Here is a 17823-nt window from a genome sequence, read left to right on the forward strand (position 1 = left end):
ATAATAATCAAAATACAAATGAAATAGTTTTATACGTTTTTCAGATTGATCTATATAGTAAAGTATACCACAGAAATAGTGTACTACAAACATTTAATGAAGTAATAAATGTAAAAATAAAACTCTCTACAATCTTCACCGTATATAATAAATATAGATGATTCTTATTAAAATTGCTAAACTGCTTCAATCAAGAGCAGTGAGTGATTTTCTCTTTTTATTTTGTTGTTTGATTATGACGCAGTCTGTGGCAGGTTTACACTGCTGTCGCTTTAAGACCGGACGCACAGATCATATATTTTGACACATCTGTATTTCTAACTCAACACAAAACCGATAGCATTTACATGAATGCTCTCCAAGACGATGCATTTTGACATTACCTTTCGTGTAAGTGTGTAGCAATAGAGAAAGAGTTTAATTCAGCATTGTGCGCTGACTGAGAGGCAGGCTTTCAAGTACCGGCAAGACTTTAAAACACATGCCAATAATACTGAATGTCACTTTCGTAATAATGCATCGAGTCAGTAAAATTTCCATCAACTGTCCCTGGACTCGGCTGGACTCGGCAATAATTCCCGAGTCCGAAAAGCTCGAGTCCGAGTCAAGTCCGAGTCAAAATGCATCCGAGTCCGTGACAAGTCCGAGTCCGCTAAAAATTGTACTCGAGACCGGACTCGAGTCCGAGTACAAGTCCGAGTACCCCAACTCTAAATAATAATAATAATAATAATAATAATAATAATAATAATAATAATAATAATAATAATAACTCTTTGCTTTCACTTAGTTTCCCCTCCCTACTCTAGCCAATTAATAATTTGCATAATTTTTGAAACCAATCTTTTCATGTTATTGTTTTATTAGGAGGAATGTCTTGATTTTATTCCACATAAGATTTAGAAGGAAAGCATTTACTAAATACATAAATGTTACAAAATTTGGTCAAATAAACTGATAATTTAATTTTTATTTCTTTTTATTTTTAATTTTTATTTATTTATTTATTCATTAGCTAGCATCATTAATGAATAAACCAGCCAACATCTTTACGGTTTCAACATGTTAAAGCCATATTATCAAACATGTCAAACATGTAAATGTGTTTATGGTCAATTGCCCATACAGTTTTCCAAAATTAATTATTTAGATTCATACATCACAAGCATGCATCTCAGTTAATTTAGAGCAAATAAGATTTTTTTTCTTACCTTTAGAGGATTGTCCAGTATTGGTTCACAGAGGAGAGCATGAAAGACAAAAATTAGATGAAACAAGTTAGGGATGTTTACATTAAATCTTTAAGACATTAAAGTAAAAAAAAAAAAAATCAAGATATTATTATCAAATAAATAAATAAAAATATAAAGAATCTAAGGTTACTGTATTTTAAATGAATTATTGTGTGTGTGTGTGTGTGTGTGTGTGTGTGTGTGTGTGTGTGTGTGTGTGTGTGTGTGTGTGTGTGTGTGTGTGTGTGTGTGTGTGTGTATTTGGCACCTTATTGTAAAATGTTACCCAATATTCCAATATTATTATGTGGAATAACACATGTCTTTAACATAAGTCACAGTGACAGTAATGTCTTAATATTAGACAATTTAGACATTGCTACAGAGAGACAGGAAGAACAGCTTCATCTTCGCAGTAGCAAACCATGGGTAACCATGTGTCTTTGTGTCTGAGAACTTGTCTTGGTGGAACAGTGCAAACATCTCACAGCAGAGTTCTCACATTGTATTTTAAGAAAGTTTTAAGAAAGTTTCTCTCCCTAAATTTGTCACTACAGAAACACAGTAATGCATAATTTAATAAAAAGGGTTATATTGGCCTATTAAGATTTAGTTTGCATCTACATTATATATATATATATATATATATATATATATATATATATATATATATATATATACATACAGTGGGTACAGAAAGTATTCAGACCCCCTTAAATGTTTCACTCTTTGTTATATTGCAGCCATTTGCTGTGTTTGATTATACTGATTGGACTTGATTAGAAAAGCCACACACCTGTCTATATAAGACCTTACAATTCACAGTGCATGCCAGAGCAAATGAGAATCATGAGGTCAAAGGAACTGTCTGAAAAGCTCAGAGACAGAATTAGGGCAAGGCATAGATTTGGCCAAGGTTACAAAAAAATTTCTACTGCACTTAAGGTTCCTAAGAGCACAGTGGCCTCCATAATCCTTAAATGGAAGATGTTTGGGACGACCAAGACCCTTCCTAGAGCTAGCCGTCCGGCCAAACTGAGCTATCGGGGGAGAAGAGCCTTGGTGAGAGAGGTGAAGAAGAACCCAAAGATCACTGTGGCTGAGCTCCAGAGATGCAGTCGGGAGATGGGAGAAAGTTGTAGAAAGTCAACCATCACTGCAACCCTCCACCAGTCGGGGCTTTATGGCAGAGTGGCCCGACGGAAGCCTCTCCTCAGTGCAAGACACATGAAAGCCCGCATGGAGTTTGCTAAACAACACCTGAAGGACTACAAGATGGTGAGAAATAAGATTCTCTGGTCTGATGAGACAAGATAGAACTTTTTTGCCTTAATTCTAAACGGTATGTGTGGAGAAAACCAGGCACTGCTCATCACCTGTCCAACAAGACAATGACCCTAAGCACACAGCTAAAAGAACGAAGGAGTGGCTTCACAACAACTCTGTGACTGTTCTTGAATGGCCCAGCCAGAGCCCTGACTTAAACCCAATTGAGCATCTCTGGAGAGACCTAAAAATGGCTGTCCACCAACGTTTACCATCCAACCTGACAGAACTGGAGAGGATCTGCAAGGAGGAATGGCAGAGGATCCCTAAATCCAGGTGTGAAAAACTTGTTGCATCTTTCCCAAAAATATTCATGGCTGTATTAGATCAAAAGGGTGCTTCTACTAAATACTGAGCAAAGGGTCTGAATACTTAGGACCATGTGATATTTCAGTTTTTGTTTTGTAATAAATCTGCAAACATGTCAACAATTCTGGGTTTTTCTGTCAATATGGGGTGCTGTGTGTACATTAATGAGGAAAAAAATGAACTTAAATGATTTCAGCAAATGGCTGCAATATAACAACGAGTGAAACATTTAAGAGGGTCTGAATACTTTCCGTACCCACTGTATATATGCAATTTCATTAAAAAAGTCTGTGTAAAATAAATAACAATTACAATTTTAACAATATTTTAAGTGTGATTTATGAGATTTGTTGTATTTTAAATACAATATTTTAATATATCCCAAATCTGGTTCTAAACAGTTGTTCACATATAGAAATTAAATGTTATGGAATAACACCCAAAAAAGTGTGCTTAATTGCAAAAAAAAAAAAGGTGTTTGGTAGTGACATTCCTTAAAAATACACACAGATTTCCAGACTTTTGAAAACATTTACCTCAAAATGATGGGACCTATCTACGCACAAGCTGTAGCTATGAAAGAGAGGGACACATGAATATTTCCTGTATATATCATAAACAGAGTAGTTAAAATGTAGTTAAAATCTGTTTCAGCCAGTGGACTAAAACATACACTGTTTCAGTAGTGATGTGAAAATGTGAAACATTTTTTTTTACATAAAGTTTCATGATTTACAAAGTAAATATAAAATCAACCATTTTAAACTTAAAAATAAATAATAAAAACAGTAATGGAATAAAATGCAAAAAAATAGTTTAATGTAATTTTCATAAATTGAAATGTAGGGGTTAGAATTCGGAACAGCCACCTCCTAATTGGAAGTACCCAATAAATTAGGATTTTATATATATTAAGCTTACTGATATTTTAAATATTATTGTGGGTTTTAATAGATAATTGAAGGTTCTTAGTACTTTGTAAATGTTTTTAAAAAATCCTTCAATTATCTATTGAAACCCACAATAATAATGATGAAAAAACATAGATGTATGTATATAAACAAGTCATCTGTCAGTTTTGGTATTTATGTATTTCTCTATCTTTTTTCTGTGTCAATTTGTATTTTTTTCTGAAGTACTAGGACAAGAAAACAAAAGCTAGGGCAATATTTGTTTTTTGTTTTTTTTCTTTGATTGGTTATATTGTTTCTTTATTGGGCAAGTACTTGCTTGTGTGACAGCTTGTTCCATGAAAGCTTTTTATTAAAGTTTTTAGACAAAAAGTTACAAATATCAAAAATCCACAGTAAAATAATACATTGAAAGCTACTAAACAACATTGAACAAATATTTAAAAATATGATTTGAAAGATTTACAAATGATTTTGGAAATACTTCTGAACAATTAAAAGGGGGTTGGGGAAAAAATAAAATAATGGACAGTGGAGAATGAAATGGAAAAAGAAAACTGAAATGACAATTACAATTCCATTTTATTAATGTGGATTTTGAAACTGTAAATAGGCATGACAGAAAACCTCAAATATGTACAACTCTGACAGAGAATAATGTTGACTGTGAGGCTAATGACACATAACAGATCAGAAATGTCTGCAATATAATAATGTAATATAATAATTTTTTTTATAGAATATAAGAATCAGCACAAAATCACACAAACAAATACACAGAGCGAAGCCATTACTAATAAAATATATTAATTTACCAGAGTGGGGTAGCTGAGTCCTTCGCCACTGGTGTCATTACATGAGTTTGTTGATTTTTCGCCATGACACAAAGTTTGAGAGAAAGGAATTGTGTTTTCATTGTAAGATGTAATAAACTTAAAGTCACTGGTGCGCGAGCCTGTTGTTAGATACGTGTCATAATTGTAAGAGCTGCGGAGAGTTCCTGCTCCATCCACCTCTGCATAGTTGGGAGGCAGATAGGCGCTGGGAACAGCAACTGCTCCATCAAACAACAGTCTGGGCTTTCTCCTGTGACAAAACTTCACTGCCACAATCAGTATGATGAACGTCAGGAAGAAGGTGGACACACAGACTAATGCAATGATCAAATATGATGTTAATTTAGAGTTATTGTCCTCATAAGTCATATCTTTAAGGTTAGGAACTTCAGAAAGGTTGTCAGAAATGAGTAAATTTACAGTACAGGTCGTAGACAGAGAGGGCTGTCCGTTATCCTTCACTGAAATAACAAGGTTCTGCTTCATATTGTCAGAGTCAGAAATGTCTCGTTGTGTTTTAATCTCTCCACTATGGAGACCAATGGAGAAAAGTCCTGGATCAGTAGATTTGACAATCTGATAGGACAGCCATGCATTCTGACCTGAGTCAGCATCTACAGCGATCACTTTAGACACCAGAGAGCCTGAGAGAGTCACTTTAGGGACCATTTCAGTCATTAAAGACTTTCCATCAGGAACAGGGTATAATATCTGTGGAGAGTTATCATTCTCATCAGTTATGAAGACTTTCACAGTCACGTTACTGCTGAGTGGTGGAGATCCATTGTCTCTGGCAACAACTTTGACAGTGAAGTTTCTGAACTGCTCATAGTCAAATGATCTTACAGCATGAATCACCCCTGTATCTCCATTAATAGATAGAAATGAGGACACTGGGACTCCATTGACTTCACTGGGTACCAGAGAGTACAGTACTGTCCCGTTCTGTCTCCAGTCTGGGTCAGTTGCACTGACAGAACAAACAGAAGTGCCTGCTTTGTTATTTTCACTTATATAAGCGCTGTAGGACTGCTTTTCAAATACAGGGGAGTTGTCATTAATATCAGAAACTGCTAAGTATATTATTTTAGAGGATGATAATGGTGGAGTTCCTCCATCAGTAGCTGTTAGAGTTATGTTATAATGGCTAGTAAGTTCGCGATCCAGAGGACCTGTAGTGACAATTGAGTAATAATTTTTAATAGATGGATTTAGCTTAAAGGGGACATTTTCCTGAATAGTACAGTAAACCTTTTTATTATCCCCTGTGTCTTTATCCTGAACATTAATAATAGCCACTTCAGTGCCAGGCTCCACATTCTCTAGGATTTGATTATCATTAGATTTTAAATGTATAACAGGAGTGTTGTCATTAAGATCGATTATGTTTATTTCAACTTTTGCATTAGAAGCCAAGCCAGAACCATCCTTGGCCTGAATACGTATCTCATAATTGTTTTTGTCTTCGAAATCTATTGGACCAATCACTTTAATTTCTCCACTTATCTTATCTATAAAAAAAAGCTTGGAAGCCTTGTCTGAAATTCGGCTAAACTCATACATTACATCCCCATTCAATCCTTCATCAGCATCCACAGCGCTTACTTTGACTACCATGGTATCTAAAGGCGAGTTTTCTAAAATGCTGGCTGTATAAACAGGCTGAGTAAATACCGGGACATTGTCATTGGCATCCAGGACAATGACATGAATAACAGCAGTGCCAGATTTCACCGGAGTTCCACCATCAATTGCAGTAAGAACCAAATCCATATCCTTCTTTTGTTCGCGATCTAGTTCTTTTTGCAGTACCAGCTCACAATATTTCCCTCCTTCGGCATTCGAGTGAACTGATAAAGAAAAGTGTTCGTTTTTCTCAAGTAAATAATTCTGAATACCGTTTTGACCGTCATCTGCATCATGCGCTTCCTCCAAGGGGAAACGTGTTCCTGTGCCTACAGATTCCCCAATTTCAAGTTTGATTAGCTCATTGGGAAATCGCGGTGAGTTGTCGTTTATATCCTCTATTTTCACAGAAATGCGATGCAGCTCTAGTGGGTTTTCTAGAACCAGGTCGTATTTCAAGACACAGGATGCTTTTGATCCGCACAGTTCCTCTCGGTCGATCCTCTCCGCCACAATAAACTGCCCTTTCTGCAGGTTAATTTCACAAAAGCGATTTCCGTATTCTTCCGTGTCTAACCGAGCTTTTCTTGATAATAGCCCATCCGTTTTAAGACCGAGATCTTTCGCAATATTTCCGATTAACCATCCTTGTTTCATCTCCTCTGGTATGGAGTAGCCCAAATCCCCATTGCTTTTGCGCACAAACAGTAAAATGAACGCGACGCACGTCGACCAAGAAAAGAATCCGAACATATTTGTCGTTTGTTAGTGTCAGTTAAGTAAATTCAGCATCCACAATCCACTGTGATGTTTACATCAGCCCACAAACCTGTACAATGATGAGTGTGAATAAGGCGTGTCGCGTTGTTTAAAGTATTAAGACAGCGGGAGGGCAGTCATACAGGATACTGCATTCTTGGTCAATAGCGACCCTCTGAGTTTGAATGTCACATTACAATTATACATCAAGATAGATTCAGAATAAATGTAAAGAAAACTGTCAATAACTACAAAATAAACAACAAATTGCCACAATAAGAGAAGCGGAAACACTTATAAAGACACTTGTCATAAAAAAAAAAAAAAAAAAAAAACATTCTGGCTGCTTATGGGTAGATTTTTAAAACACAGGCATGTGAAGTGGGACAAAGTAATGTAAAGACAATAAAACGGAAAAGCTGGTATGTAAATGAATTATTAATTAAAATGGATTTGTTTCTCAGTCTGAGAATTTACTCATATTAGGTCACAAGAGGATCACTTTACTTGAAGACTTTGTAAATAATTCTAAAGGTATTCATAATGTACATTGTAATGCATTAAAGGTTTTATAAGTAAATGTAATCAACATTAAAATGCGTTATAATATTTGCAGGTTGCTTGTTAAATCTGAAATTGGTTGCTTATTATGTTTTAATACAATAGAATGTTTATGTATACTTTCTACTTTCTAAAGGTGTAATAATGAATAAATAGGTATTTTAATGTATTATAACAATTTTCCGTTAGATCATACAGTGTGTTCTAAGTTGCATTACAAGGCAAAGTTAATGCATTAAAAATACTTAGTTTTATATAAAGGCTTCAAGTAATGTCTTACAGCCTCATTTATATAATTGTATAATGTGCGAATGAAATGATAAACTGATATATTTGTTTCAGGCACCAAAAAAAAGAGAGACAGAGACTGAAAAGAGGCAAATACTGTAAGATGACATCAGGAAAGCATTATTAAATAGATCTCATACCTCGTCTGCCTCTTCTGTGTTGACAAGAGTGATAACATGTGCACCGAACAAATCACTTTTAACTGATTTCAAAGTCCCACCAGCAGGAAGTGTGTTTTCATTGTACGAGCTCACAAACTTAAAGTCACTGGTGCGCGAGCCTGTTGTTAGATACGCATCATAATTGTAAGAGCTGTGCAGAGTTCCTGCTCCATCCACCTCTGCATAGTTGGGAGGGAGATAGGCGCTGGGAACAGCAACGGCTCCATCAAACAACAGTCTGGGCTTTCTCCTGTGACAAAACTTCACTGCCACGATCAGTATGATGAATGTCAAAAAGAAGGTGGACACACAAACTAATGCAATGATCAAATAAGACGTTAATTTAGAGTTGTTGTCCTCATAGTTCATATCTTTCAGTTCAGGAACTTCAGACAGGTTGTCAGAAATTAGTAAATTTACAGCACAGGTCGTAGACAGAGAGGGCTGTCCGTTATCCTTCACTGAAATAACAAGGCTCTGCTTCATATTGTCAGATTCAGAAATGTCTCGTTGTGTTTTGATCTCTCCACTATGAAGACCAATGGAGAAAAGTCCTGGATCAGTAGATTTGACAATCTGATAGGACAGCCATGCATTTTGTCCAGAGTCAGCATCTACAGCGATCACTTTAGACACCAGAGAGCCTGAGAGAGTCGCTTTAGGGACCATTTCAGTCATTAAAGACTTTCCATCAGGAACAGGGTATAATATCTGTGGAGAGTTATCATTCTCATCTGTTATGAAGACTTTTACAGTCACGTTACTGCTGAGCGGTGGAGATCCATTGTCTCTGGCAACAATTTTGACAGTGAAGTTTCTGGACTGCTCATAGTCAAATGATCTTACAGCATGAATCACCCCTGTATCTCCATTAATAGATAGAAATGAGGACACTGGGACTCCATTGACTTCACTGGGTACCAGAGAGTACAGTACTGTCCCGTTCTGTCTCCAGTCTGGGTCATTTGCACTGACAGAACAAACAGAAGTGCCTGCTTTGTTATTTTCACTTATATAAGCGCTGTATGACTGCTGCACAAATACAGGAGGATTGTCATTCACATCTGAAACAAATAAGTGAATTGTCATGGAGGTGGATAATGGTGGAGATCCCGCATCTGTGGCTGTGATGGTAATGTTGTAATCAGATTCTTTCTCTCGATCTAGAGCTTTTGTAGTTACTAGAGAGAAATAGTTTTTAACAGATGGGTTCAGTTTGAAAGGAACATTTTGCTGAACTGAGCAACGAATCTGCCGGTTTTCTCCTGAGTCTTTGTCTTGAACATTAATGATTCCGACTTCAGTACCTGGCTCAGAGTTTTCCAGTACTGGATTATTCAAAGATTTAAGGATGATTCTAGGTGGATTATCATTTACATCAGTTACATCTATTATAACTTTAGCAGTTGATGACAACCCAAAGGCATCTTGGGCATAAATTCCTAATTCATACTTTTTGTCTTTTTCATAATCAATTTCTCCAGTCACCACAATTTGTCCTGTTGTCTTATCAATAGAAAATAATTTTGCTGCTTTATCTGATATTCTGCTGAATTCATAAGTCACTTCCCCGTTTGGACCTTCATCAGCATCAGTGGCGCTCACTTTAATTATTTCTTTTCCTGATGGTGTATTTTCAGCCAGAGTGACCTTATAAACAGACTCACTAAACACTGGGACATTATCATTAGCATCTAGAACAGTGATGTGTATGACAGCAGTCCCAGACCTCTGAGGTGAACCACCATCAGTGGCTGTGAGTATCATATCTATCTCCTTCTGCTGTTCACGATCCAACTCTTTTTCCAACACGAGTTCAGCGTATTTTCCTCCATCCGCTATATCATGTACACTCAATTTAAAATGTTGATTTTTCTCCAGTGAATAGTTATTAACGGCGTTGCGCCCAATATCTGAATCATGCGCCTCGTGCAAACGAAATCGCTGGCCTTTAACTGCTGATTCTGTGATTTCAAAGATAATACGTTCATTTTGAAATCGTGGTGCGTTGTCATTAATATCCTCAATTTGCAGAATTATACGGTGCACTTCAAGAGGGTTTTCCAGGACCAGCTCGTAACTGAGAATGCACGGAATTTGTGATCCACAAAGCTCCTCTCGGTCTATTGTCTCTGCCACGATTAAATCACCAGTATTTAGATTAATATCACAGTACCGTCTGCTGCTATCCTCCGTGTCTATCCGAGCCTTTCGAGCAGATATTTGTTTCACATCCATCCTTAGATCCTTGGCTATATTTCCAATCACATACTGGCGTTTTGTTTCTTCCGGAATATTGTAGCTCAGATCTGAACAGATGGTTTTCAAAGGAAACAGAAGGAATGCCACGAAAAACGCCAAGAAAGAAACCGAAAATAATCGGTATTCCATTTTTGAAGAGCTGATGTTGCAAATGCTCAGCAGTTAATGACTGGATGATATTCCAATATTTCTATCAGCGTCGACGGACGGGTTTTGCGCTGCGTTTATTCTTACAGAGCTCATATTGCATACATTAGGTGTGGGTGGGGAGACGCATCAGTCTTGGTGAATAGCGACACTCTGAGTATTTTTGGGTCATTGCATTATTTGAGTATGTTATGAAAATACTTCGGGAATCGACTAAGTTAAAATGTGGGGCATTTAAAAGCTTATTATTGTGAAATAATTATTTACTTAAGGCGAAATTATATTGGAAAGTAACTGAAAAAGGTAACGTTCTCAGAGCTACAGTACAACAGTCAGAACTGGCGCTGTCCAGACATGTGGTGCTGAAACTGAAATACCTCACAGACAGAGAAGGTAAGAAAATACTGAAGTAAATCTGAAAATAAATTAGGAATTCGTATTCACCACTATTCACTACTTTAACCAAACTTAGTTATTTGTTGTGCAAAACTCTCAACCTCAAAAATAAATAAATAAATAATCTAAAAATCAACAACAGAAAACTATATAAAATATAAACAAACTCCCGAACTGCTAGTAGTAATAATAATAAAGATTAAATGCACAAGCTAAATAATGGTTTAGAAAAGTAATGGACTTTCCAACTAGCCAAAGTCCCATTCTGGCACATTTAAATAATTTTAACTATTCGCCTTTTTTCCTAGCAAGCATACTGCGTTTTAAATTATAGGAGGCAATTCCAGTTTTAGCACGTTCCATTTAAAAGACAAACAAATAATTTCAAATCATAAGGCTGCACTACAAATAATCCTTAGCGGTCAGTTTGCCTGCACCAGTTGAAGCTTTTTCCTTTATGGTTTATTTTCAGGTGTCATGGAATACCATGACACTTGATATGACTATATGAAGAAAAAAAAAGGATAACATATACTGTGCATTTGTGGCCTGCTCTCCTGATATAATTCCATCACATCAATAATGAACTTGAATGAACTAAGAATACTAAGAACAGTGTAAAGTTATTATAAATAACCACCCAAAAACTTTAAACAAGAACCACTTTAAAATAAAGCAGATGACAAAATAATATCCATTATTAATAATGGATATATAATGAAACATTGTATAAAGAAATATACTAACTTAAAAGAGTGAAAAGTTAAGGCTCTCTCACCTCATCTTCATTTCCTGTAACGTCAAGTGTTATCATGCTGGAGCCAAACTGAAAATTGTGCTCCTTTTTCAGAGTCCCACCAGCAGGAAGCGTGTTTTCATTATACGAGCTTACAAACTTAAAGTCACTGGTGCGCGAGCCTGTGGTTAGATACGCGTCATAATTGTAAGAGCTGCGAAGAGTTCCTGCTCCATCCACCTCTGCATAGTTGGGAGGGAGATAGGCGCTGGGAATAGCAACTGCTCCATCAAACAACAGTCTGGGCTTTCTCCTGTGACAAAACTTCATTGCCACGATCAGGATGATGAATGTCAGGAAGAAGGTGGACACGCAAACCAATGCAATGATCAAGTAGGATGTTAATTTAGAGTTGCTGTCTTCATAAGTCATATCTTTCAGCTCAGGAACTTCAGACAGGTTGTCAGAAATGAGTAAATTAACAGCACAGGTTGTAGACAGAGAGGGCTGTCCATTATCCTTCACTGAAATAACAAGGTTTTGCTTCATATTGTCAGATTCAGAAATATCTCGTTGTGTTTTAATCTCTCCACTATGGAGACCAATGGAGAAAAGTCCCGGATCAGTAGATTTGATAATCTGATAGGACAGCCATGCATTTTGTCCAGAGTCAGCATCTACAGCAATCACCTTGGACACCAGAGAGCCTGAGAGAGTCACTTTAGGGACCATTTCAGTCATTAAAGACGTTCCATCAGGCACAGGGTATAATATCTGTGGAGAGTTATCATTCTCATCTGTTATGAAGACTTTCACAGTCACGTTATTGCTGAGTGGTGGAGATCCATTGTCTCTGGCAACAACTTTGACAGTGAATTTTCTGAACTGCTCATAGTCAAATGACCTTACAGCATGAATCACCCCTGTATCTCCATTAATAGATAGAAATGAGGACGCTGGGATCCCATTGATTTCACTGGGTACAAGAGAGTACAGTACTGTCCCGTTCTGTCTCCAGTCTGGGTCATTTGCACTGACAGAACAAACAGAAGTGCCTGGTTTGTTATTTTCATTTATATAAGCGCTGTATGACTGCTGCACAAATACAGGAGGATTGTCATTCACATCTGAGACAAACAAGTGAATTGTCATGGAGGTGGATAATGGTGGAGATCCCCCATCTGTGGCTGTGATGGTAATGTTGTAATCAGATTCTTTCTCTCGGTCTAGAGCTTTTGTAGTTACTAGAGAGAAATAGTTTTTAACAGATGGGTTCAGTTTGAAAGGAATGTTTTGCTGAACAGAACAGCGAATCTGTCGGTTTTCTCCTGAGTCTTTGTCTTGAACATAAAGGATTCCTACCTCAGTGCCTGGCTCAGAGTTTTCAGGTACTTGGTTATTCAAAGATTTAAGGATGATCCTAGGTGGATTGTCATTAACATCCGTTATATCTATTATAATTTTAGCAGTTGATGCCAATCCAGAGGCATCTTTGGACTGAATTATCATTTCGTAGTTCTTTTCGTTTTCATAATCAATTTCTCCAACCACTGTAATTTGTCCTGTTATTTTATCAATAGAAAACAATTTTACAGCTTTATCTGAAATTCTGCTGAATTCATACGTCACTTCCCCGTTTGGACCTTCATCAGCATCAGTGGCGCTCACTCTGATTATTTCTGTTCCTGAAGGTGTATTTTCAGCCAGAGTGACTTTATAAACAGACTCACTAAACACTGGGACATTATCATTAGCATCTAGAACAGTGATGTGTATGACAGCAGTGCCAGACCTCTGCGGTGAACCACCATCAGTGGCTGTGAGTATCATTTCTATCTCCTTCTGCTGTTCACGATCCAACTCCTTTTCCAACACGAGTTCGGCGAATTTTCCACCATCTGCACTATCATGAATATCCAAAGTAAAATGTTTATTCCTCACCAGCGAATAGCCATTAATACCATTTTGTCCTATATCCTTGTCATGAGCCTCATCCAAACGGAATCGCTGGCCTTTAACCGCTGATTCTGTAATTTCAAAATTAATGAGTTCATTTGGAAATCGTGGTGCGTTGTCATTTATATCTTTAATTTGCAGAATTACACGGTGCACTTCAAGAGGGTTTTCCAGGATGAGCTCGTAACTGAGAATGCAGGACATTCGGGATCCACAAAGCTCCTCTCGGTCTATTGTCTCTGTCATGATTAAATCACCAGTATTCAGATTAATATCACAATACCGTTTGCTGTCCTCCGTGTCTATCCGAGCCTTACGAGCAGACAATTGTTTCACATCCATCCTCAGATCCTTGGCTATGTTTCCAATTACATACTGGCGCTTCGTTTCTTCCGCAATATTGTAGCCCAGATCATCACAGACGGTTCTCAGAGCAAAGAGAATGAGAGCAACGAAATACGGAAAAAAAGAAACCGAAAATAACCTGTTTTCCATTTCTGAAGATTTGATGTTGCAAATGCTCAACAGTTAGTGACTCTTTGACGGATGATATTCCAATAATTCTATCGGTGTCTACGGACTGTTAATCCATTTTGTGCGGCGTTTGTTCTTGCAGACAGAGCTCATATTGCATGCATTAACTGTGGGAGGAGAAACGCATCACGCTGCATTTTTGGTGAATAGCGACACTGTGAGTATTTTTCTGCTTATTGCATCAGACATGAAAAGACCGGTATGAACCAGATAAAGTCTTATGATTTTTAAATCGTGTTATTTTGCTATATTTATGTACTTTAAAATAATTATACAGGGGGGAATCTGAAAGAGGTCACGTTTTCAGAGAAAATATACAACAGTCAGCGCTGGCGGTGTCCCTGCTTGTGGTGCTGAAACCCAATAAGCTCAAAGACGGACTGGATGAGAAAATACTGATGTAACTCTGAATGGATATTAAACATAATAAGTAAATCCGTTGTAGTTAAAGTTTTTTTTTTTTTTTTTTTTTTTTTACCAGCTCAACTAGCTTTTTTAGTAAGTTTTAAATGTTGTACATTTTACTATCTGCCTGAGTGATAAAATCATCTAAAACCGTGTATCAAAAAGCCGTAAAACTGTTAATTCGGCCAAAGATCAAATACACAATTTACTAGTTAAGGTCATATTACTCAATACATTTCTTTAAAAATAATAATAATGAAAATAAAAATAAAAATAAACTTGAGGATTGCAGTGGTCATAAACAAAATGCAATAAGGGGAAAAGGTAAAACAAAGAAATGTCTCAAAAGTAGATCCTATTTTTCATAATCGATGAAGGCAACGTTCTCGTCCATCACACCAAGAAATCTGAATGATGTGCAGAAACTATACAAATTCATGTGATCAAAATTTGATGACCATGTAACGTGGTCCATAAAAATTTTTCACTATATCATTGGCAAATGTGTTACATAAGCTAAAAAGAAATGCAGAAATACTAGAGGGTTACAAAATAATAACGTGTGAGATTCTCATTAATTTATGCCTCCAAAATATTTAAACAATAAGCACCTTAAACAGTAAAGTAGCTGATATTATAGATGGAAATATTATTTAAAATATATAATCAACGCAGACACCAGTAAAAAATAGTCTAATTTAAGCAGCTCTTACCTCATCTTCATTTCCTGCAATGTCAAGTGTTATAATGCTCGATCCAAATTGTATATTGTGCTCCTTTTTCAGAGTCCCACCAGCAGGAAGTGTGTTTTCATTAAACGAGCTCACAAACTTGAAGTCACTGGTTCGCGAACCTGTGGTTAGATACGCGTCATAATTGTAAGAGCTGCGGAGAGTTCCTGCTCCATCCACCTCTGCATAGTTAGTAGGGAGATAAGCGCTAGGAACAGCAACTGCTCCATCAAACAACAGTCTGGGCTTTCTCCTGTGACAAAACTTCACTGCCACGATCAGTATGATGAACGTCAGGAAGAAGGTGGACACGCAAACTAGTGCAATGATCAAGTAGGACGTTAATTTAGATGTGTTGTCCTCATAAGTCATATCTATAAGTTCAGGAACTTCAGACAGGTTGTCAGAAATGAGTAAAATTACAACACAGGTTGTAGACAGAGAGGGCTGTCCATTATCCTTCACTGAAATAACAAGGTTCTGCTTCATATGGTCAGATTCAGAAATATCTCGTTGTGTTTTGATCTCTCCACTATGAAGACCAATGGAGAAGAGTCCTGGATCAGTAGATTTTAAAATCTGATAGGACAGCCATGCATTCTGACCAGAGTCACCATCTACAGCAATCACTTTGGACACCAGAGAGCCTGAGAGAGTCACTTTAGGAACCATTTCAGTCATTGAAGACTTTCCATCAGGAACAGGGTATAATATTTGTGGAGAGTTATCATTCTCATCTGTTATAAAGACTTTCACAGTCACGTTACTGCTCAGTGGTGGAGATCCATTGTCTCTGGCAACAACTTTGACAGTGAAGTTTCTGAACTGCTCATAGTCAAATGATCTTACAGCATGAATCACCCCTGTATCTCCATTAATAGATAGAAATGAGGACACTGGGACTCCATTGACTTCACTGGGTACCAGAGAGTACAGTACTGTCCCGTTCTGTCTCCAGTCTGGGTCATTTGCACTGACAGAACAAACAGAAGTGCCTGCTTTGTTATTTTCACTTATATAAGCGCTGTATGACTGCTGCACAAATACAGGAGGATTGTCATTCACATCTGAGACAAATAAATGAAATGTCATAGAGGTAGATAATGGTGGAGATCCACTATCTGTGGCTGTGATGGTAATGTTGTAATCAGATTCTTTCTCTCGGTCTAGAGCTTTTGTAGTCACTAAAGAGAAATAGTTTTTAACAGATGGGTTCAGTTTGAAAGGAACATTGTGCTGAACAGAGCAACGAATCTGCCGATTTTCTCCTGAGTCTTTGTCTTGAACATTAATGATTCCCACCTCAGTGCCTGGCTCAGAGTTTTCAGGTACTGGATTATTCAAAGACTTAACGATGATTCTAGGCGGATTGTCATTAACATCAGTTATATCTATTATAATCTTAGCAGTTGATGCCAGTCCAGATGCATCTTTGGACTGAATTATCATTTCGTAGTTTTTTTCATTTTCATAATCAATTTCACCACTCACTGTAATTTGTCCTGTTATTTTATCAATAGAAAACAATTTTACAGCTTTATCTGAAATTCTGCTGAATTCATACGTCACTTCTCCGTTTGGACCTTCATCAGCATCAGTGGCGCTCACTCTGATTATTTCTGTTCCTGAAGGTGTATTTTCAGCCAGAGTGACTTTATAAACAGACTCACTAAACACTGGGACATTATCATTAGCATCTAAAACAGTGATGTGTATAACAGCGGTGCCAGACCTCTGCGGTGAACCACCATCAGTGGCTGTGAGTATCATATCTATCTCTTTTTGCTGTTCACGATCCAACTCCTTTTCCAACACGAGTTCAGCATATTTTCCTCCATCTACACTATCGTGAATATCTAGAACAAAGTACTTGTTTGTCGCCAGTGAATAGCCATTAACAACGTTTTGCCCTATATCCTTGTCATGCGCCTCATCCAAACGAAATCGCTGGCCTTTATCTGCTGATTCTCTGATTTCAAAGTTAATACGCTCATTTGGAAATCGTGGTGCATTGTCATTTATATCCTGTATTTGCAGAATTATACGGTGCACTTCAAGAGGGTTTTCAAGGACGAGCTCATAACTGAGAATGCAGGACATTCGAGATCCACAAAGCTCCTCTCGATCTATTGTTTCTGCCACGATTAAATCACCAGTTTTCAGATTAATATCACAGTACCGTTTGCTGCTGTCCTCAGTGTCTATCCGAGCTTTACGAGTAGATAATTGTTTCACATCCATTCTGAGATCCTTGGCTATATTTCCAATCACAAACTGGCGTTTCGTTTCCTCCGGAATATTGTAGCTCAGATCAGCACAGGCGGTTCTCGAAGGAAACAGAAGGCAAGTCACGAAAAACGCAAAGAAAGGACGTAAAAATAATCTGTATTCCATTTTTGAAGATTTGATGTTGCACCTTCTCAACAGTAAACGAATCTTTGACGGATTATATTATGATTAAATCTGTATCAACGGACTGTTACTCCATTTTGTGCTGCGGTTATTCTAATAAACAGAGCTCATATTGAATACATTAGGTGTGGGAGGAGAGACTCAGCAGTCAGTACGCTTGGTGAATAGCGACACTGTGAGTATTTTTCTGTTCATTGCACCATTAATATATTTATTGAAAAGATGAAAGTGGTCA

General features: G+C 37.2%; 1 protein-coding gene across 10 annotated transcripts in view; it reads right to left on the reverse strand.

The window, feature by feature from the left end:
- Positions 1-17823, reverse strand: part of LOC141299195 (protocadherin gamma-C5-like) — a 207648-nt gene that overhangs the window by 106741 nt on the left and 83084 nt on the right. For 2 of the 10 annotated variants that reach the window (XM_073829542.1, XM_073829517.1), the window contains exon 1: positions 15159-17653. The exons of 2 other annotated variants lie outside the window; for them this stretch is intronic. In XM_073829542.1, the coding sequence (XP_073685643.1) occupies positions 15159-17570 (2412 nt within the window). In that variant the 5' untranslated portion in view covers positions 17571-17653. Of the gene's footprint in view, positions 1-4593; positions 7050-7988; positions 10478-11592; positions 14103-15158; positions 17654-17823 lie in introns of those variants that run through there. 6 more of the 10 variants (XM_073829543.1, XM_073829519.1, XM_073829518.1 and 3 more) reach the window with 5 other exon arrangements.

This window comes from Garra rufa, chromosome 23, assembly GCF_049309525.1.
Source record: "Garra rufa chromosome 23, GarRuf1.0, whole genome shotgun sequence".
NCBI classification, from domain to species: Eukaryota; Metazoa; Chordata; class Actinopteri; order Cypriniformes; family Cyprinidae; genus Garra; species Garra rufa.